This window comes from Myotis daubentonii, chromosome 5 (assembly GCF_963259705.1).
Source record: "Myotis daubentonii chromosome 5, mMyoDau2.1, whole genome shotgun sequence".
Lineage (NCBI taxonomy): Eukaryota > Metazoa > Chordata > Mammalia > Chiroptera > Vespertilionidae > Myotis > Myotis daubentonii.
In genome coordinates this window covers 87246599-87269793 of record NC_081844.1, presented here as the reverse complement: position 1 = coordinate 87269793, position 23195 = coordinate 87246599, and the positions used below count along the sequence as shown (strand labels likewise).

The 23195-nt window shown below is 39.6% G+C and overlaps 1 protein-coding gene across 1 annotated transcript in view; it reads right to left on the bottom strand.

The window, feature by feature from the left end:
• Positions 1-23195, bottom strand: part of RBM27 (RNA binding motif protein 27) — a 73425-nt gene that overhangs the window by 23331 nt on the left and 26899 nt on the right. The window contains exons 8-13 of the mRNA XM_059699539.1: positions 12293-12491; positions 10078-10227; positions 6682-6826; positions 5876-6029; positions 2810-3088; positions 1231-1371 (exon numbers count right to left, since the gene is read on the bottom strand). Coding sequence (XP_059555522.1) covers positions 1231-1371; positions 2810-3088; positions 5876-6029; positions 6682-6826; positions 10078-10227; positions 12293-12491 — 1068 coding nt within the window. The remainder of the gene's footprint in view (positions 1-1230; positions 1372-2809; positions 3089-5875; positions 6030-6681; positions 6827-10077; positions 10228-12292; positions 12492-23195) is intronic.

The window sequence follows — 23195 nt, the reverse complement described above, 5'->3', positions numbered from 1 at the left end:
CACCCCCCCCCACCAGCCTGGTCGCCCCTAACTGCCCCCCTCTGCCAGCCTAATCACCCGCAACTGCCCCCCTGCTGGCCTGGTCGCCTCTTACTGCCTCCCCTGCCGGCCTGGTCACCCCCAACTGCCCCCCTCTGCCAGCCTGGTCGGCCCCAACTGACCCCCCTGCTTGCCTGGTCGCCCTCAACTGCACCCCTGCCGCCGGCCTGGTCACCCCTCAGGACCCCCACCAACCTGGTCGCCCCACGCAGCCTGCTTGTTCAGTTGTTTGGTCATCCCTCACGAACCCCCTTGAAGGCCTGGTTGTAGGCAGCCATCTTTGTGAGGGTGTGAGGGTTAATTTGCATATTTCCTCTTTATTATATAGGATTATTACATAGGACTAGAGGCCCAGTGCACAAAAATTTGTGCACTCAGGAGGGTTTCTCAGCCCAGCCTGTGCCCTCTCAGTTTGGGAGCCCTCAGGGGATGTCCACTTGCTGGCTTAGGCCCGGTCCCCAGGGAATTGGACCTAAGCTGGCAGTCAGATATCCCTATGGCAGCCCAGGAGCCCTCGGGGGATGTCCACCTGCCAGCTTAGGCCCATTCCCTGTGAGGAGCGGGCCTAAGCTGCACTTGGACATCCTTAGTGCTTCCAAGGGGGAGGGGAAGGCTCTCACCACCACATTGCACTTGCAGCCGCCAGCCCGGCTTGTGGCTGAGCTTAGCTCCCCTATGGGAGCGCACTGACCACCAGGGGTAAGCTCCTACATTGAGTGTCTGCCCCCTGGTGGTCAGTGTGCATCATAGCAACTGGTCATTCCTGGTTGTTTGGCTGTTAGGGTCAATTTGCATATTACCCTTTTATTATATAAGATTCCTAAAAGCAAAAGGTACTATTTAAAATAAATTTTAATATTTGACTTTTAATTATAACAGAATCTCCTTTACTATGCTCTTCATTGTATTAAAGAGAAAAATTATAAAAGATATGAACTAACAAAGACATCTACCTATTAATAACTATCTAAAATTACCAAATTCCTATTTAGCTTTGAATAGAAAAAAATTTTAACTAGCAAATTTCTAGCTCCATCATGAAAATTAGGGAATTATATCTGCCACACTTACATTAGCTGTCACACTTATCTGAGAAAAACAAGACATTACAAATCTGAATGGTAATCAATTTGTTAATTTCCTTGTTACTGAACAACTCTGAACATATCTGAGGCTCACAGAAACACACACCTGGCAATCATCTCCAGCACCACCTGACTGATTTAACAAGTGTGCTGCATCACTCTGGTTAGCACTTGCGTGTCCAAGACGATGTTTCACAGGAACTTTGTTAAGAACATATGCACCCGGTGTCTGTGGTTTGCTCATCATCTGTATATACAAAATAAACACATATGTATGTGGCAAAAGTTTTTTAAATGCTCAGGAATAATATAAATTTAGGACATTGATTACTTAGGAGAAGAAGGTAAGAAAAAAATGGGAAGGGAAGGTGCTTTAATTATCTGTAAGGTTTTATTTTTTTAAATGAAGTGGCAGATACATCAATGATTGTTATATTATTATTCATACTTTTTTGGACATCTTAAATATGTCACAACAAAATACATGCATATATATATATATGTATACTCATACAGAGATTCTAATAATTTTTTTTTCTTTGTTTTTTTTTTTTTTTTAAAGGCAGTTTGTCCTGCCTGGCCTTTGTTTTCTTTTTGTTTGTTTTTTTTTTAAATATATTTCATTGATTTTTTACAGAGAGGAAGGGAGAGGGACAGAGAGCTAGAAACATCGATGGGAGAGAAACATCGATCAGCGGCCTCCTGCACATCTCCCACTGGGGATGTGCCTGCAACCCAGGCACACACCCCTGACCGGAATCGAACCTGGGACCCCTCAGTCCGCAGGCCGACGCTCTATCCACTGAGCCAAACCGGTTTCGGCAATTTTTCTATATTATTTTCAATATATAATGCTTTGACAGACTTAAGCATTTTAATTGACAGTAGTTTACTATAAATAGTGTGTTAGGAACCTCCTTCTTCCCACCCGAGCTGCTCCTTTGCCTCCTTCCCTCCCCGGAGGTTGCCCAATGACGCTACTGTCCGCCCGGAAGGAGGGAAGCTGCAGCCCGTTTCCCAGCCAAGAGTGGTAGCAGGAAAATTCGCTGCCTCCACTGGAAATCAGTATTAAGTGGATGGGCTAGCACAGGCAACAGACATCAGGACTGCAGCAAGTAGGTCCTGCACGTTTAATCATTTAGCTAATCGAGTCAAAAAGTTTCTGTAAGGACCAGATCCACAACCTCTCCAATGGGTTAGAGGACTCGTGCACCGGTGGGGTCCCTCAATCTGGCCTATGGGGATCCGACTGAAACCAGCTCTCCAACATCCCCCAAGGGGTCCTGGATTGCAAGAGAGCGGTTCTCAGGTGACGCACCCCGGAATCGGGCTCCCTACTCTCTGGTTCACCCAAGAACCACAGCTGCCAAGTCACCGCAGCTCCTGCGTTGAGCATCTGCCCCGTGGTGGTCAGTGCGCATCATAACTACCGGTCGGCTGGTCAAATGGTAGGCTGGTTGCTTAGGCTTTTAAACACAGATTCTTGGGCCCTACACATAGCGATTCTGATTCAACAGATGTGGGGAGGCCTAAGAAATTGCTCCCAGGAGATCAGATGCTGCTGCTGATCTGCAGATCAAATTGAGTGGCTCTGGTATAGAAGACCAAAGGACTGCAAACTGAGAAACACTGATGTATAGGAAGGGACTAGAGGACCTCTAATTCCATGTGAACCAGTAGATTACCTTCTGGATACCTCCATGTACCGTTGCAGTAGAAGACTGCTGATGAAGGTGCTGTGGCAGGTGATGGTGCTGTTGTGACATGTGACTAAGTGTTTGCTGTTGTTGCAGGAGCAGCTGTGCTGGGGACTGTAGTGCTGGTTGCTCATTGTTTTCTCTATGCCACAGGACTCGAATGAATCGGTTATTTAGAACAGCTTCAGTGCTAGAAATGGCTTTCCTGGCCTCCTCATTGGTAAGATATTGGATAAGGGCTGCTTCTGGATCTCCCTTAAAAGCAACCTGTAAGAAAAAACAAAATCAACAACAAAAAAGATATTAGCAAATAGTTAAATGGAAAGAAATTGATAAATAATTCAGAAGTAGAAAACAGCCTGCTGAAATCCATTGTGAATCCTTTGTAAAATAAAGTTCTCTATCCACTAAAAGATGATATGCCTATTTCAAAATTATATGTAGAAGAATGTTAGATTCAATAAATAATCCTACTATTACCTAACCACTGAAAAGATATTAGATTCCTCCATGATATCTCATATCCAAACTAACTCCAGAGATACAATAACAAGCAAACAAAATACCACATAAAGACCCAGAAGAAAAAAGGTAACTGTATAATCTCAGGGTCTGAAAAGCCCTTTTATACATACCTATAAAAGTAGGATCTATAAAGACAAACAGCAGATTTGACAATGTAAAATTTAAAAACCTGTCAGTCCAAACAAGCCATAAACAAAATAAATGACAAATGGAAAAGCTATTTTTAATATATATGACAAGCAAAAGCTTAGAAAAGCATTATTATAAATGCTTTTGTAAAAAAAAAAAAAATGGACAAAGACCATGGATAGGTAAATATAAAAGAACTGTAAATGGTCTATATAAATTAGAGTCTACATAGTAATAAAAAGAAGCAAATTATAACAAATAATTTTTCACTTAAATCCATTACAAAAATTTAATGAATCCATATTACAGTGCTGATGAGGTTTTAGAGACTAAATTTGGGAGTATCAATTGGCACAACCCTTTTTGGAAAACAATTTGGTAATTCAAATAAAAGGTCGTAAAATTCCCTTTAATTCAGCAATGCATCATAAAAAATAATGAAAGATTTATCCACAAGGAGGCTCACCACATTTTTTATATAGAAAAAAATGAATTCCCAACAAGAAGAGCTATACAGAATTATTAAACTATGCCCTCCCCACCTCCAAATTCATATGTTGAAACCTGAACTTCCATGAGACTATTCAGAAATAAGCTTTAAGGATAGGCTTTTCAAGGTACCATCTCACACCTGTCAGACTGGCTATCATCAACAAATCAACAAACGACAAGTGCTGGAGAGGATGTGGAGAAAAAGGAACACTTGTGCACTGCTGGTGGGAATGCAGACTGGTGCAGCCACTATGGAAGACAGTATGGAGTTTCCTTAAAAAACTGAAAATGGAACTCCCATTTGACCCTGTGATCCCACTTCTAGGAATATATCCCAAGAAACCAGAAACACCAATCAGAAAGGATATATCCACCCCTATGTTCATAGCAGCACAATTCACCATAGCTAAGATCTGGAAACAGCCTAAGTGCCCATCAGTAGATGAATGGATTAGAAAACTGTGGTACATCTACACGATGGAATACTATGCTGCTGTAAAAAGGAAGGAACTCTTACCATTTGCAACGGCATGGATGGAACTGGAGAGCATTATGCTAAGTGAAATAAGCCAGTCAATAAAGGAAAAATACCACATGATCTCACTCATTCATGGATAATAGAGACCATTATAAACTTTTGAACAATAATAGATACAGAGGCAGAGCTGCCTCAAACAGATTGTCAAACTGCAGCGGGAAGGCCGGGGAGGGTTGGGGGGCAGGAGGTAGGGGGGTAAGAGATCAACTAAAGGACTTGTATGCATGCATATAAGCATAACCAATGGACATAAGACACTGGGGGATAGGGGAGGCTAGGGGACTGTCTAGGGCGGGGGGATAAAATGGATACATATGTAATACCCTTTGTAATACTTTAAGCAATTAAAAAAAAAAAAAAAGATAGGCTTTTCAGAGGTAATTGAGGTTAAATGAGATCATAAAGGTGTAGCCCTAATCAGAGGAATTAAATGTGTACCAATTTTGTTCTCAGGGGTAAAATTTGCTTAAAAATCTCTCTCTCTCTCAAAAAAAAAATAGTAGTTTGGCTCAATTCTTTGAAATACCAAGTCCCCCAATACAACCACCTTCTTGCTGTTGTTTTTAAATCCTCACCTGAGGATGTGTTTTTATTGATTTTTAGAGAGAAAAACATCGATGTGAGAGAGAAACATCGATCAGCTGCCTCCCAAACACGCCCTGAGCGGGGATAGAACCCACAACCTAGATATGTGCCCTGACTGGGAAATTGAACCCAGTTTATGGGATGAGGCTCCAAGCAACCGAGCCACCTGGCCAGAGCTACCTTCATAAACTCAGTTATATATTTTTATTTGATGGTAACACCAAGTATCAGGGGTAACTGACTGAAATTCCAACTTAAATAGGCCACCAAGTACCCTCAATTATAGCATAACACCAACCACAAATTCATAAATTCAAATATCTACTAAGCAGACAGCAAAATACAAAAGCTACAATTTGATGTTAGAAAACACACTGCACTGCCTAAAAGTCTCAAGATCAGAACCAGCCTTAACCAATAACCAACTCACCACAATATAAAAGTGAGTCGGTGGACAAAATGACAATAGCAGAAATTACCAAGAATCTCACCTACTAGTTAGAATACTAAAGCAGGCAATAAAGTCATCTGTCCAGAGATAAAACTATAAAAATACAGTAACTGATCCAGTGACTCTCAGGAAGAGGTTGCAGAGAAGAGCCAAATCAATTTAAAAGAACAAATTCAGCTTAACAATCCCATCATTAAGTTGGGCATACAGAAAGGTAGTGTTAGCACAGATGATAATACTAATCACTGGCTCATTTAAACAAGGTGAGCTGGTAGTAATATTTTCAAAAATGCATTGAATACATGAATTCTGTTATGAACATAGCCATATTTACCTGGATGTTAACAATAGTTCCAAATTTGCTGAAGTGTTCATTGAGCTTGGTAATGTTGTTCAATTCCTGAGGAATTTTCTTGACTTCTAACTTTGTATTCGTATACTGATTCTTTCTTAAGAATCCTGGTTTACTCTGATTATTATTCCCTTGCCTGAAAGAAAAAATGCCATAAAGAATAATGCCCTAGGAAATCTTGGTTAACTAATAAATCTTGGTTAACTCTCTCACCTTATGCCTAACCAAGATATATATAAGATTACAAAGAACATAAGGCTACATTTATGAAATGTCTTTTGTAAGCACTTAACACTCTTCATAAAGTACAAAATAATTTTCACATTAATTAAATGGAATTAGAATAGGCAGAGAGAAAGAAGACTGAATGGCCAAAGTCACAAAAAGAAAAGGCCCAACTAAGTTTAAAAGTCATGCTAAAAAGATACACCACAACTATCAAGGAATCTAACATTAAAGCAAGAAAAGAATGTATTTTTTACAGTGCACTTTTCAACTTCTGCAAAAGTACAGATTTTTTTTTCCTTTTTACTCATTTCCAGAGTCTTCATTCTTAATATTGGGTTAGGCCTAGAAATAAGTAATACAAATTACCAATATCTATTATAAATATTCTGTTAGCTTTTCAATTTTTAAGACACTCTAAGGATGCCTCGGGGAACCCTAACTTTGACACACACAGTTTGATAATCATGATTAACGACAATTCTTAATTATACAAATTTACTAATGCAAGCAAAAATAATAAAAGCACCAATTCAATGCTACTAATTAGCAAATTATCTTACTTTCCAAGCCAAGGTTTCTTTGTGAGTGGCCCTTCCAAGCCACCCACAGCTCTTTTCCGGCTATCTGGTTCAAGAACTACTCTGGTTATGTTGCTATTAATTGAAACAGGAACTGGTGGTTCAGTCTGGATGACAATATTAGCAGCTGTTGGAAACAAAAATTAACATTACTGACATTGCATTACATTTGGAGAGATTCAAAATGATTAAAAGCTAAAAAGCACTGTGAATAGCACCCAACTAAGACCACTTCCTTTTCAGAAACACCTAAGCAACAAGAAAAACTTATTATTGCCTTGCCTTCTTTTTCTCTTTTTAAAAAATAATACAATACCTAAGTTAAAAAATAGGCAACCCCAATGTAGCAAATGATTCAGGCAAAAATCATTAATAGATGCAAAAAAAAAAAATCAGATGGTTGGAAAACAAGGTATTTATCTGGTGCCAAAGTATCACTCCATGAATTATTTACTTTACAATGAAGAGATTGAACAATTATCACCTTAGGCAAGAAATCAAACTTAGCACCATAAATACAGTAAAATTATTTGTCTTGTGATGTAATTAAACAAGAAATTCACCTGGGTAGAATATTACTATGGAATTATGATTTTTCTTGTGTGCAATAATAATATTGTGCTTATATAGGACTATGTCATGTCTTATTTTTAGATGAAGCAAAAGTATCACAATCTATGATTTCAAGTGGTTCAAGAAAAAAAATGTGGGAGGGAGAAGAGGGTAAAGGGGACCAAATATAGGGTGACAGAAGAAGACTAGACTTTGGATGGTGAGCACACAGTACAATATACAGATGATGTATTACAGAATTATACACTTGAAATTTATATAATGTGTTAACCAATGTCACCTTAATAAATTTAATTTTTTTAAAAGAAAAAAATGTGAGGGGAAGGAGAAGGCAGGGAAAGAGAGAACAACAGTGTGTGGGCACACAAACAAGCATTCCAGCCCAAAGGTGACAAACATTAACAACTGGTGAATCTAAGTGAGGGTATTTAGGTGTTTATTATACTTCATTGATTTTCTATAGGTTTAAAAAAATTTTAACTCAAAAGTTGAAAAAGTGCAAAGCCAGTATTATAAATTAGCACATTTCACTGACAACAGTTAAGATTAAAATACTACAAGAAACTGTCTTTACAATGGATTATCTCTTGGTGGGAAGAGGGTGATAAACAAAAAGGTAACTCAAAACTATGCCTGTTATACTGAGTATTCTCCCTAACTAGCAATTCCACCAAAATAAAATTAGCAGCAAAGAAAAACATATGTAGGACTGGATGTTGGGGTAAGAATGGGGATTGCTAGTATGTTCCATCTGTGTGACAGGAAATTATGATGCCAATTAATTCATTTAACATATATTTCTTGAGCATCTGCTATAGCTCAACCTTGGGTATAAATCAGTGAATAAAATATGATCCCTGCCCTTGGGCTTGTGTTTTCAGAGGATAATGGATGAGAAAGCAATTGTGATGACATGAAGCATTCTAGAATGTGAGATATCATTATGTCTTCCCTAAAATAGTTATCACCACCTGACACTGCCTAATGCTTTTCTTTCTGAAGTGCTTTATAAAAAAGGAAAAAGATATAGCTAGAGATTAAGTTATTGTCCCAGATGACAAAGCAAGCCTCTTGTATAAAAACCACATAACTTTTACACTGAGAGAGATTCATGAATTGCTGTATATAAATGTACAGATAGACCATTTGTCAGGCTAATGACAAAGAGGACTTAAAATTTTGAGAATATGCTCTTCTCACTAATTTCCATTATTTGGCAACAATGTATAATTTATAGCACTGAAGGAAGAGCATATTCTTTGGAATTAGATAGATGTGGATTCAAATTCAAATTCTTATTAATAGCTGTGTGACCTGAAATAAGTTCTTTAACCTCTCTAAGCCTGAGAACCTTTATCTATAAAAAGAGAATAAAGATAGTATCTCTTAAGAAGCTGTTGGTAAGATATATGAAATATAATAATACATATAAAAGTATTTGGTTTAGTCAACACAAAACTGTTTAACCTGTAGTGAGAATAATGTTATTAGTGGCAGTAAAAAAAAGTTAAGATCAGAATAGGAAAATGCTCACCATATAATTAAAGCAGAAAAATATTGTCAGGTTGGCCCATGGCCAGTCATTAAAATTAAATATTAAAAATCTAACTATAAAAATAAAAAATTAAAATATCATCAAATTCTTCACCCAAACTTTTCTTTTTTTTGAGAGAAGGGGAAAGAAAGGTATCATCCTGTACTGAAGGTAAATGCTTGCACTTAATCTTTTGAGGTTTATGACTATGCTTTGTTAAGGTCCTAACATATGCTTGTATAATCATAAACACTAAAAATGGCCAAATAATTTTATCGTAAGATTTTATGTTGTCAATTGTTACTCGTTTGAAGAACAGCTCTTAATGATACAAAGTAGGCCCTTAAATGATCAGTTCCTGTAGGGCAAGGCACCATGTCATTTCACCTTTCTACTAGACGGCCAATGCACGAAATTTGTGCAAGGGTAGGGTTCCTAGGATTGGCCAGAGATCAGGGCTGATCTGTGGGGCAACTGGCAGGGTGATGGGGGGGGACCCTCTGGCACCCACCTTGGTGGGCCTGGCACCGCCCACCCCCAATCACCCCGCCACTGCCAGTTGCCACCCTCTATGGGGCGACTGGTGGGGTGATCGGGGAGACGCTCGCTGGCACCCGCCTTAGCTGGCCTGGGGCCTGCGGGCTGGGGGCAGCTCCTGCATTGAGCATCTGCCCCCTGGTGGTCAGTACGTGTCATAGCAACCCATCATTCTGCTGGTCATTCTACCGTTCCATCAATTTGCATATTAGGCTTTTTTTATATAGGATGCCTATATCTAGAACAGTGTCTAGTACAGGGGTGGGCAAACTTTTTGACTCGAGGGCCACAATGGGTTCTTAAACTGGACCGGAGGGCCGGAACAAAAGCATGGATGGAGTGTTTGTGTGAACTAATATAAATTCAAAGTAAACATCATTACATAAAAGGGTACGGTCTTTTTTTTTTTAGTTTTATTCATTTCAAACGGGCCGAATCTGGCCCACGGGCCGTAGTTTGCCCACAGCTGGTCTAGTATATAGCTAAACAGCCTCAAGTCCTACAAAAAAGCTATTAAATTCCATTAGTATTATTTTTACTTAAAAATACTTTCTGATTATAGCTTTAAAATAAATTTTGGAGATAAAGTTATTCAAATATATTTATTTGAGGTGACTAAATAGCACCCTTCAGAGATAGTGTGTAAATACTTTTAGACTTCAGTGAGGGAAGAAATGCTATACCCAACACTTGCATTAACACGTAGCATCAGGAAACATTCAAGGTGCTCTCACCTCTTGGATTTGCATCCATATCTCCAGATGTTAGGCCAATCAGGTTTGGGCGCTGTGTCTGTGTTCTCGAAAAGAACTGTCTGTACTGAGATCTACCAGAACTGGTAATACTAGGAGCTTCTGGATTATAACCATCTGGTTCATATGTATCTGAGGAAAAAAACAACAACAAAACACAGAACAAATCAGAAAGCATTTAAATAATCTCTCATTACTATAAAATAACTGCCAAAAATAAATTTTCTTCTATTAATAAATCAATCCATATGTATTTCTCTTTGAGTTACAGTATATAGACACACCTATTGGAAGGGAAAGAAATAAAAGTGCTTTGTCACAAAAATGCTTCGTCATAAACAGACAAATAAATCTGTTCTTTTACAAAAAAATTTTTTTAAATGTTTTTCTTGATTTTGAGAAAGAGGAAGGGAGGGGGATAGTGAGATAGAAACATTGGAGAAACAACATTAATCAGCTGCCTCTTGCACAGCCCCTACTGGGGACTGAGCCTGCAACCAGGTCATGTGACCTGACCAGGAACTGAACCAGTGAGCCACACCAGCTGGGCTCATTATTAATTACTGATATATTTCCAGATTCATTTAACTAGTCATTTTTATCCTATACATTAACCATCTTATTCAAACTTCAATACACATTTTTAAGAGAAATTTTCACATACATGGAACACCATATATAAAAGACTAGATAAGTTGCCTCTGTTACTATGTCTCACCAATTTCTAGGTACTCTTTTAATTAGGAGGGGGAAAAAACAGACTGATTACGTTATCTGCACTTTACACTAGAGAGATAATAGCTGGCTTCATACATAATGCAAATTTCAAATGTTTTATTTCAAAAAGCTAATAAATAAATTTTATATTTATCAATGTAATCATCTTACTACCACCCATCCCATCAATGACACTTTATCATGTCCCTTTTGTTTTCTCTACAACTAAAATTTTAACTTTTTAAATTCTTATGATAAGTAACTATTTTGTTGGTGTTATTACTGAATGTATTGGTCTCCAAATGATATATATCCTCTTTCATCCTACATAAAATGAAAGGATTAAGACTGAGTGAAGATAGTGATTTTTGCAATTGTGATTTAGAAGTCCTTGCGTCTCTTTTTTTCCCTTAACGAAAATATTCTTTATGTAATTCATATTAAATTTCAGCTACAAGATCTTTATTATTGACCAATCAGTTCTATGATTCAGAGCATAAGATCATCAAATTATGATTAAAAAGTTTTCAGTGCCCTGGCTGGTTTTGCTCAGTGGATAGAGCGTCAGTCTATGGACTGAAGGGTCCCGGGTTCGATTCCCAGTCAGAGCACATGCCTGGGTTGTGGGTTCAATCCCCAGTAGGGGGCATGCAGGAGGCAGCCGATCCATGATTCTCTCTCATCATTGATGTTTCTATCTCTCTCCCTTTCTCTCTGAAATCAATAAAAATATTTTTTTAAAAAGAAAAGAAACTTTAAAAGTTTTCAGTTACCACTTGGTTCTCTTAACAGAAAATTTGCAGTTAAGGCTGCAGAAAGTTAAAGAAGGTACATAATCAAATGACCTTGTTCTACAGTTCCTGGCAATACACAAAACTCAAGAAACTTAAGAGTCCTTTAGTTAATTATAATGAACTAAATAAAGACAAGGTGAGAAATTAAAAACTTCATGAGATACCCACAAAGCATTCCATAGGTCTTCAAAATATACATGAAATAGGAGAAAAGTTTTCAAAAAATCACTACATTATACAGCCAGTCCATACAACAAGGGGTGGGGGGAAACATGTTTGTCCACAATCAGCAAGAAACCATATGTTTTTGTTTTGTTTTAAAGAAAAATTAACCTAGTTTTTCTTGTAATGTATAACTGGCTAGAAAACATACAAATATATATTCTCTTCCTATCTAATCAGATTAGAAACTAGTTTAAGGAACAAGCATGACTTTTGTTACCGAAGCAATGAAAGTAAATACAGAAGACACCAGAGATGATAGACACACAGGAGGCCTAATCATCTAGCAGCCACTAGGGACAAATCAAAGAACAGAAAAAAAAGAAAAAAGAAAAAAAAAAAACTACCTAAAAGCTTTAATGGGATTTGGGACAGCAGATCAGGATGGCAGGTCATCTCACAGGCTGGCCAGCTTATGGTACAAAAGAGCAGAGAGGTGGGTGGCCGTCTGCAGCAAAGCTTACCTGGGACCAGAGGGGTGGGGCTGGAGACTGAGGTATGGTACCCAATGGAGGATCCCATGAGGTTTCGAGGTGGCACCAAACGAGCTGCCAACAGAGGAGGCGGTGTCCCCAACTGAAGTCGCTCAGATGCAGCAGCACCATGTTCACGAGAGTACATGGGCTGTCCTATAGAGGAAAGAATAGGAGGGCAACTGGATTCGAGTCACAAGCTTCTCTTAGGTAATGATGTACTTCCCAAGGCTCGAGCCAAGAACAGAGAAAATACACCAATAGGAACAGTATTTGAGAAAGAGGTGACTGAGATTCTTTCTAACTCAAGAAACAGACATGTAAACTGGTTAGAATGCACTGAGGTATAAAGAAAGGGTAAGAATTAGGTAGTATAACTGCATAATCTTCATCTTTTATAAGCTTAAGTAGAATAACTATGTGCTAATTTTAGCCTAAACTGATCAAACATATCAAGTTATTAGACAAAGGAACCCTGAGCTATTATGTACACAGAGTTTTGCATCCAATGAGACATGTGGTTATAAAGGCTGTCACATTCATTAAAAAACAAAAACAAATACACTCCTCAAACTCATATAATTTCAGGTTGGCACAAAATATACCTCCCATATCTTAGAGCAGGAAAAAAAAACCCACAATAATAAAAGAACTTAAAAATATATAAAAAAGACACAAAGTAAAACACATAGCCTTGCAGAGAAAAAGAAATGTTCAAAAGAAAAAATTAAGACAGTGCAAATTTGTTATCCCATGAGCAGGCGGATAACAAATATAGAGTAAGGGAAAAAAGGACAAACCCCCAGATAAACAGATAAGCCACTACATATGAAATTATTTCAATATTAAGAACCACTTTATGAAAGAAGCACATTTAGAATATATATATATATATATATATATATATATATATATATATATATATATATATATATGGATGCGAGAATGTCAGACGCAATGAAGCTAAATTTTTTAGAACAAGATGAAAAAAGACAAGGTATCAAGGAACAAAACCTCCCTTTGGCTGGTCATTTAACAGTATCTTTTTCACAGACTACCACATGTAAGACCTATTTCTAGGACTTAGTAATTTATATCTAAAGTCAGGCATTCACTATGTGAAACAAGACAAAATAAAATGAATTCAGAATCTTTTAAAACACCCGATGAAATGACCTTAAAAGTTGTAAAATTCCAAAAGATTTTTAATAAACTTTAATAGGACAAGCCACAAAGCATCCACTTGATTTCATAGTAAATGCAGAAGAGAAATGGATGTGCTAAACTTTATTACCTTCTCTTCCCATATAAGGAACAAAGGAGGAAGTGACACATATACTGTATAGCTGACTACATACTGTGTGCTCAGCCCCAATCCCTTCCAAATTTACATTAGAAGAGGATCAGCTAGAAGAGATCAATGAGGAAAAAGAGGGGACATATGCAATACTTGCAACAATAAAGATTTTTTTAAAAAGAAAAGGGTTGATCTATTACACTGCAAAAACAATTCAACATATCCTCAATGATCTAAAAATAGTTGAGAATGTCCTACTGCAGACAATTTCTTGAAGAATGTAGTGTGCTAAAGAGAAAAAAACGAGTACAATCTCAGTCATGTGATTAGTTTAGATTTATGGTACAGCATTCAATGTAACAAGTAGTTTTAATTAGTAACTACCTCAAAGTAAATTGGAAACTAAAAGACTAGTTTGCAGAATGTCTTTTTAAAAAAAACAAATGACAAAGAACATGTGTTCAAACACTTCAGAAAGACAGCTGTTTATTCAGATGAAGCCTAATTTTCTTCAACACATTTTGAAGTCTCTAAATACTATTTCAAAAATAAACAGTTGTTTTTTTTATTTGTTTGTTTTTAATATATATTTTATTGATTTTTTATAGAGAGGAAGGGAGAGGGATAGGGAGTTAGAAACATCAATGAGAAAGAAGCATCGACCAGCTGCCTCCTGCACACCCCCTACTGGGGATGTGCCCGCAACCAAGGTACATGCCCTTGACCGGAATCGAACCTGGGACCCCTCAGTCCCCAGGCCGACGCTCTATCCAGTGAGCCAAACTGGCTAGGGCTAACCAGTTGTTTTGATAAAAGGCTGATTCTAGGCCTGAGCCGACAATTTATAAGATGAGAAAGGTGGTGCACCTTGGTATAGTTTATCCTTCCAGAAACAAGATGGCTATCAAACACTAGCATGCCCAAAACAAAACAACCTGCAGGAGCCACTGGTCAAAGATGAAATTTGGACATTGAAAAGGGCTGTAAGGGAGTGAAACAGCAAATGCTAAAAATCCATGAGTTCATTATGATACTTAAAAAAATACAGTGGTCCCCTTTGGAAGATACTAGGAAACCAATTCATTATTCTAAAACTGGTAAATGAAACGAAACAAGCATTTATCCCATCTTTCCTGTAAAAATTACATTTCAGGTTAACAAAATAGCTAACACTCCCTAGTTTTACTTTGCAGAATGCTATCCAATAAATGTACAAGAAATTATATAATTACAATATGACACTTTTATAACCCCTAAAGAAACAACAGATCTAGGCAATAATTACAATGGCCGCCGAAACCATGAGCAACTGTTAAAATGGATGGGTCAGGATGAAAACACCTGTACACACTGAAGAAAATCTATAACACAGAAAGAAGACAACTTGGTATTATGAATATAATGATGTACTGCAGTAGGAAATATATAACCCCATCAATAAAATATTCATGCCCCCAAAAGAAAAAGCCAAACCTAATTAAGTCTCTAGATCTAACCTCCAATTTTCAGGAAATACAGGGGATAAAGGAATGTCTTAAATGATACCAGGGGATGCACTGTGCCAAGTCCAGATATAAAAAAATAAAATTCTGCAGGACAAATGAGTTGTTTCTTCAACAAGTAAGTATCAAGGGGGGGGGACTGGGAAATTTGTTACAGATTTAAAGACTTAAGAAACATATCACCTAAATATAATGTGTAGAAAGGACATTTATGATACAACCAAGAACTATTAATACTGACTGGCATGTTTGACAAAGGATAACTGTTACAAACTTTTAGGGGAGTATGATAAAGGATTGTGATTGTGTGTTGTGTGTGTTTAATCCTTATCTTTTAGAGAAAATTAAGTTTTTACAGATGAAATGTTATGTTTGGGGCTTGCGCCATAAAATCAAGTCAGGGGTGAGTTATAGATGAAGCAAGATTAATCATATGTTGATAAACACTAATGCTGGTAAATGAGGACATGAAGATTGTAATATAATATTTGTTCTCCTGTGCATATTGGAAATTTTTCCACAATAAAAAGTTTTTAAAAAATCAGGAGAAAACCAAGATGGCGGCATAGGTAAACACCGGAGTTAGCTGCCTCGAACAACCACTTCACAAATACAACTAAAAGACGGAACGGACATCGCCCAGAACCACAGGAAGACTGGCTGAGGGGAAATTCTTCAACTAGAAGGAAAGAGAACAGCATACGAGACTCAGAGGAGGCGCAGTGCGGAAAATACAAAGGTGCGGAGGTACGTGCGGAGCGGGCTGGTAGCTGAGGGTGCGATTGTCGTTTTCAATCGGGAGGGAGTCTCAGATTCTGAGCTCCAGTTCTGGGCGAGTCTCTAGGGACCCAGACTCAAATGGGAGAAGCGGGACTATCTGGCATCGGTCAGAACGCGACGGCAGCTTTCTCTCCGAGGTTTGCAGCAGTTGCTGGGACTCTGAGAGGCAGAGCCTCTGGGGACGGGACTGAGAGCAGCCATAACTGCTCCCTCCACCCGCTCTGTTGATCCCGTGTGCCCCGCCCCGCCCAAGCCGTGCACTGAGCCATTGGCTAGATAGCCTCAGGCAAAGGCTAGATTAGCACCTCCCTAGATGACAGAAGTTTTCCCACTGCAGACACAGCTGATTCTCACAGCCAGTTGGCCTGGAGGTCAAATCCCCCTAGTATTAACTACAACAATCAAGGCTTAACTACAACAAGACTGCGCACAAAGACCACTAGGGGGTGCACCAAGAAAGCATAAAAAATGCGGAGACAAAGAAACAGGACAAAACTGTCAATGGAGGATATTGAGTTCAGAACCACACTTTTAAGGTCTCTTAAGAACTGTCTAGAAGCCGCCGATAAAGGTAGTGAGATCCTCAAGCAATCTACTGAGACCCTCAATGTTGTGATAAAGAACCAACTAGAAATTAAGCATACACGGACTGAAATAACGAATACTATACAGACTCCCAACAGCAGACCAGAGGAGCGCAAGAATCAAGGCAAAGATTTGAAATGCGAAGAAGCAAAAAACACCCAACCAGAAAAGCAAAATGAAAAAAGAATCCGAAAATACGAAGATAGTGTAAGGAGCCTCTGGGACAGCTTCAAGCGTACCAACATCAGAATTATAGGGGTGCCAGAAGATGAGAGAGAGCAAGATATTGAAAACCTATTTGAAGAAATAATGACAGAAAACTTCCCCCACCTGGTGAAAGAAATAGACTTACAAATCCAGGAAGCGCAGAGAACCCCAAACAAAAGGAATCCAAAGAGGACCACACCAAGACACATCATAATTAAAATGCCAAGAGCAAAAGACAAAGAGAGAATCTTAAAAGCAGCAAGAAAAAGAAACTCAGTTACCTACAAGGGAATACCCATACGACTGTCAGCTGATTTCTCAACAGAAACTTTGCAGGCCAGAAGGGAATGGCAAGAAATATTCAAAGTGATGAATGCCAAGAACCTACAACCAAGATTACTTTATCCAGCAAAGCTATCATTCAGAATTGAAGGTCAGATAAAGAGCTTCACAGATAAGAAAAAGCTAAAGGAGTTCATCACCACCAAACCAGTATTATATGAAATACTGAAAGGTATCCTTTAAGAGGAGGAAGAAGAAGAAAAAGGTAAAGATACTAATTATGAACAACAAATATGCATCTATCAACAAGTGAATCTAAGAATCAAGTGAATAAATAATCTGATGAACAGAATGAACTGGTGATTATAATAGAATCAGGGACATAGAAAGGGAATGGACTCACTATTCTTGGTGGGGAAAGGGGTGTGGGAGATGCGGGAAGAGACTGGACAAAAATTGTGCACCTAGGGATGAGGACAGTGGGGGGGGGTATGGGCAGAGGGTGGGGTGGGAACTGGGTGGAGGGGAGCTATGGGGGGGGAAAAAAGAGGAACAAATGTAATAATCTGAATAAAGATTTACTAAGAAAAAAAAATCAAATAGGTTACAATAATGGTGAAGATAAGCCATTCACAATTTATATGCATTCAATTTAATTTTAATTGGTGCAGAGTATGATTGGATAATTTCAAACTTCAAACATGCCAAGTTCACGTTTCTATCTTAAATTGTTTGTATCTTACATGCCTGATAGCAACATTTTCACATTATTATTAACTTTATTGAGTTGATAGTCTTTATTCAAACTCAAATTTTAGCTACTCTTTGTGATTTTCCTGATTTTGTCCTTTGGAGTATTCACAGGGTGAAAAAATCCCAAGATAAGTTGTTTTTTTAAAAAATATATATTTTTCATTGATTTAAGAGAGAGAGAGGAAGAGAAGCATCAATGGTGAGAGAGAATCACTGATTGTCTGCCTCCTGCACGCCACCTACTGGGGATCGAGACTGCAACCTGGGTATGTGCCCTGACTGGAAATGGAACTGTAACCTCCTGGTTCATAAGTCAACGCTCAACCACTGAGCCACCATGGCTGGGCCCAACATAAGTTTCAAACTAAAAGCCCAATTAGAAAAAATATAAAGCTATACCTCCTGATCATTAGCCATATTTATCATGTGTCTTCTCTATCGGCAAATCCAAGGTTCCTGGCATACCTTCTGAAGCTCCAGGGCTTACACCATGTCTGGTGCATAGTAGGAGCTCAATAAAGAGTCATTTAAAGAGATGAAAGCTTATTTATTAAAAGTATCCCAATGACAATTACTGCTTTGGATGAATATCTCTATGTTGAAATGGGCAAAATGACAACTAATGCAACACAAATCCAAGTAACACACAAAGGGAGAAAAACTCTAGACAATACAAAACTCTACAATGCTTCTGGTGTAGACTGATTCACCTCTCTAACCATCAAAATCCATGATTCTGCACAGAGAAATAACATACCATCCACAGAATTAAATGAGAAATCTTAAGTTTAGGAATATAGTGTTTGAATAATTTTATATTGTTGATAATAGGAAATATATTTTCAGAAAAATAAAGATAGTCTATGTAAATTCATTTGAAGATGGACAATTGCCTTCAACTTAAGAACCAGTCTCCAGAATCCAGGATGTTATATTATATACGAGTCTCAGTGCAGATTCGTGCACTGGTGGGGTTCCTTGGCCTGGCCTGCAGGGACTGGGCCGAAACCAGCTCTCTCACATCCCCTGAGGGGTTCCAGATTGGGAGAGGGCAGTTCTTGGGCAACGCACCCCGGAATCAAACTCCCTCCTCAATGGTTCCGGGTGAGTCACCCGAGAACCACAGCTGCCAAGTGATCGCAGCTCGGCAGCTCTTACGTTCAGCGTCTGCCCCTTGGTGGTCAGTGCATGTCATAGCTACCGGTCAGAGGGTCTACCCCCTGGTGATCATTGCCCGTCATAGCTACTGGCTAATCAGCCCCTCGCTTAGTCTTTTATATATAAACTAGAGGCCCAGCGCACAAAAATTAGTGCACTGGGGGGGGGAAGGGGGGGACTGCGCCCATTGACAGTCCAGGACCCCTTAGGGAATGTCCACCTGTTGACTTAGGACCACTCCCCGGGAGATCAGGCCTAAGCTTGCAGTCAGACATCCTTCTGGCAGCCAGGGAGCCCTGGGGGATGTCCGACTAAAGGCTTAGGCCCCCAAGGGATCGGATCTAAACCGTTAGTCGGACATACTTAGTGCTGCCACAGAAGTGGGAGTGGCTCCTGCCACCACCACTGTGCTGGCCAGCCATGAGCCAGCTTCTGGCTGAGTGGCACTCCCCATATGGAAGTGCACTGACCACCAGGGGGCACATCCTGCAATGAGCATCTGTCCCCTGGTGGCCAGTGCACATCATAGCAACCAGTCATTCTGCCACTCAGTCAATTTGCATATTAGCCTTTTATTATATAGGATGCCCTATTTCCCCCCTTTTGCCCCCTCTACCCAGCTCTTGCCCCCCACTTCTCTCTGGCCATCACCATACTGTTGTCTGTGTCCACAGGTTGTGCATATATTTTTTTTGGCTAATCCCTTCTTTAAATTCACTTCTTTAAATTTTTGTTTTCAGATAAGTGCTTATAACTACACTATTATATATTTCCTATTATATCATTTAGAATTAAGATATCTTTTAATTGAACCCTTATAAATTTTAGCACAATTTAATAAATTATGCTAGAAGCAATTAGATTTTTCATGTAATGCAGATACATTTCAATTAATATTTTATTAATTTTTTAATATTTTAATTTGAAATAATCTCATACATGTAAAAAAAACTATAAAATACTACAGCATATTATATGTACCCTTCACCAAATTTCTTAGGTGTTAATAATTTAAACATAACCATTATACAACTAACAAAATTTGGAATATATTTTTCTTATAATCTCTTTAATGTTACTTAATCCATTTACTTTGTTTTTGTTCATCTTCACCCAAGGATATTTTTCCATTGAATTTTAGAGAGAGTGAAGGGAAAGGGAGAGACACATTGATTGGTTGCATCCTGCACATGCTTTGATAGAGACTGGGGATCAAGCCAGCAACTGAGGTACATGCCCTTGACTGGAATCGAACCTGGGACCCTTCAGTCCACGGGCTAATGCTCTATCCACTGAGCAAAACAGGCTGTAGCTTAATTCATTTACTTTTAATCTATATGTGTCTTTATATTTAAAGTGGGTTTTGTTTTTGATTCACCCTCATAATCTGTCTTTTAATTGGTGCATTTATGCCACTGACTGTCAGAGTGCTTACTGATAGAGTTAAGGCCCGGCCGGCTTCTGGGGCCGGGCTGCCTTGCCTCCCGGGACCCGCCAATGGCCAATTGGGTCCCAGGCGGCAAGGCAGGGGCGGGCCTGCCCTGGATGGCGGCGGGCTGGCGGCTCACGCTGTCCCACCCTGCCTGCAGTATGCAAATTAGCTGCCATCTTTGTCGGTGGTTAATTTGCATATCATGCTGATTAGCCAATGGGAGGCGTAGCGAAGGTACAGTCAATTACCATGTTTGTCTATTATTAGATAGGACTAGAGGCCCGGTCACACGAAATTCGTGCACTGGGGGGAGGGGAAGGTTCCCCTCAGCCTGGCTTGCGCCGTCTCGCAGTCTGGGAGCCCTCGGGGAATGTCCAACTGACAGCTTAGGCCCGCTCTGCTCTAAGCCATCAGTGAGACATCCTCAGCACTGCCATGGAAGCGGGAGAGGCTCCCGCCACTGCCGCTGTGCTCGCCAGCCATGAGCCCCGCTTCTAGCTGAACGGTGCTCTCCCTGTGGGAGCACACTGACCACCAGGGGCAGCTCCTGCATCTAGTGTCAGCCCCCTGGTGTTCAGTGTGCATCACAGCAACCAATTGTTCTGCCATTCAGTTGATTTGAATATTAGCCTTTTATTATATAGGACAGAGGCCCAGTGCATGAATTCATGCACGGGTGGGGTCCCTCGGGGAGGCCTGTGGGTATCAGGACGAAACCCGCAGTCCAACACCACCTGCAGCTCCTACCTGCCACTCCCACTCATCCCGGCCCCACTGCACCTGCCACGGGCTCGCACCCAACCAGTCCCGATTGGGAGAGGTTCGCGCCACCAACACAGCACTCGCCAGCTGTGAGCTCTGCATCTGGCGCCCTCCTGAGTGGAGTGGCCTGCGGGACCGGGCTGAAACCAGCTCTCTGACATCCCCCAGAGGGGTAATCCCCCGGATTGCGAGAGGGCACAGGCCCGGCAGAGGGACCCCACAAGTGCATGATCAGAGTCAAGCAAGGACCACAGGAGGGCTCCAGGGAGTGTCCGGCCCATCTTCCTCAGTTCCGATCAGCCGGACCCCAACAGAGCATCTGCCTCCTGATGATCAGTGCACGTATTAGCAACTGGTCAACCAGTCAACTGTCTGCCCCCTGGTGGTCAGTGCACGTCATAGCGAGTGGTTGAGTGGCCTTAGCATATCATTAGCATATTACACTTTGATTGGTTGAACAGTTGACCCGTCACCAGACGACTGGACACTTAACATATTAGGCTTTTATTATATAGGATTATATAGGATACATCAGTGGTCGGCAAACTGCAGCCCCTTGAGTGTGGCTCTTCCACAAAATACCACGTGCAGGCGCGCATGTACAGTGCGATTGAAACTTTGTGGCCAAACTCAAGGGGCCAAAGAGCCGCATGTGGCTCGCGAGCCGCAGTTTGCCGACCACTGGGATAGATAGATAACTTTTCCACACACCTAGTACAATGAGCTTAGTTAACAGTTATAAAAAAAGAGTTGGCCTTCCATCCCTGGCTGCCAGCACTGGCTTCCCTCTGGCAGCTGAGACTCAGGCTTCACTTACAGCCCTGGCTTCATCCGGAAGGACGTCCGGTCTAATTACCATATTATGCTTTTATTATTATAGATTCCATTCTGTCTTCTTCAAAGAAGAAAAAAAAAAACCAGACCAAATTTAAGATAGTAAAGAGTCAATTTAAAAATGATCCTGTGAAAACCAAAATAATAGATACTGAGTTGATGACTTCAAATTTGGGTAAAATGTTTAAATGCTTCAGAGGACATAGGTGATTTTTTAAAATCTTTTTTTAAAATATGTTTTTATTGATTTTTAGAGAGTTGGGAGAGGGAGAGAGAAAAACATCCATAGGCTGCCTCCTGCAGGCCCCCTACTGGGGATCAAGCCCACAACCAAGGCATGAGACCTGACCTAGAATTGAACCGGTGACCTTTCAGTGCATGGGCGATGCTCAACATACTGAAGCACACTGGCCAGGGCAATAATTAATTTTAATAGGTGTATGAATTGCTGTTTTTCCAGACAATGATATATAATCCAATTATGTAGCATTTCTCATTATTTAAGTCCTTTTCAAAGTATCTGACATTTTACAAAAACAACAAAACTACAAAGGTTTTTTTCTAAACTAGAACCATCTGACATTAACGTATCCCTACCTCGTTTTACAGTGGGTTAATTTTTTTCTTTCAACATTCAATTTTCCTCTTCCAAAACAACTGATAATTACAGACTATGAAGGTTCCATTTTTGGCAGAATTAGTGCCTTTGTCATTTGTGTTTCTGAATCATTCTGTTCATTTACTTTTAATACACTGTAATTGGTTTTGAGTTTTGTTGTTTTTACATATTTCTTTCCATTATAATTTTTTGCTTCCTAAGAGAAAAATCATTTCCTTTTTTTAAAAATATATATTTTTATTGATTTCAGAGAGGAAGGGAGAGGGAGAGAGAGATAGAAACATCAATGATGAGAGAGAATAATTTATCGGCTGCCTCCAGCACACCCGACCCACACTGGGGCTCAAGCCAGCAACCCAGACATGTGCCCTGACCGGAATCGAACCTTATCCTCCTGGTTCATAGGTCAACACTCAACCACTGAACCATGCTGGCTGGGCAAATCATCTTATTAATCAGTATATTCTCAGTACCTAGCTAGCATTGAGCATAGTCCTATTTTTACCTCAAAAAATCCAAATTTTATTTTTCTGTTTACTTTAGTCCCTATTGACATAATTTTCACAATTAAATACCATTTGATATGCTGTTTTTCATTTCTACTATTTTCTATGCCGTGACTTTTCATGGTAATTTTAATGATAATAAAATATCCATAATTTAAACTTTCTCAATTTGTTAAG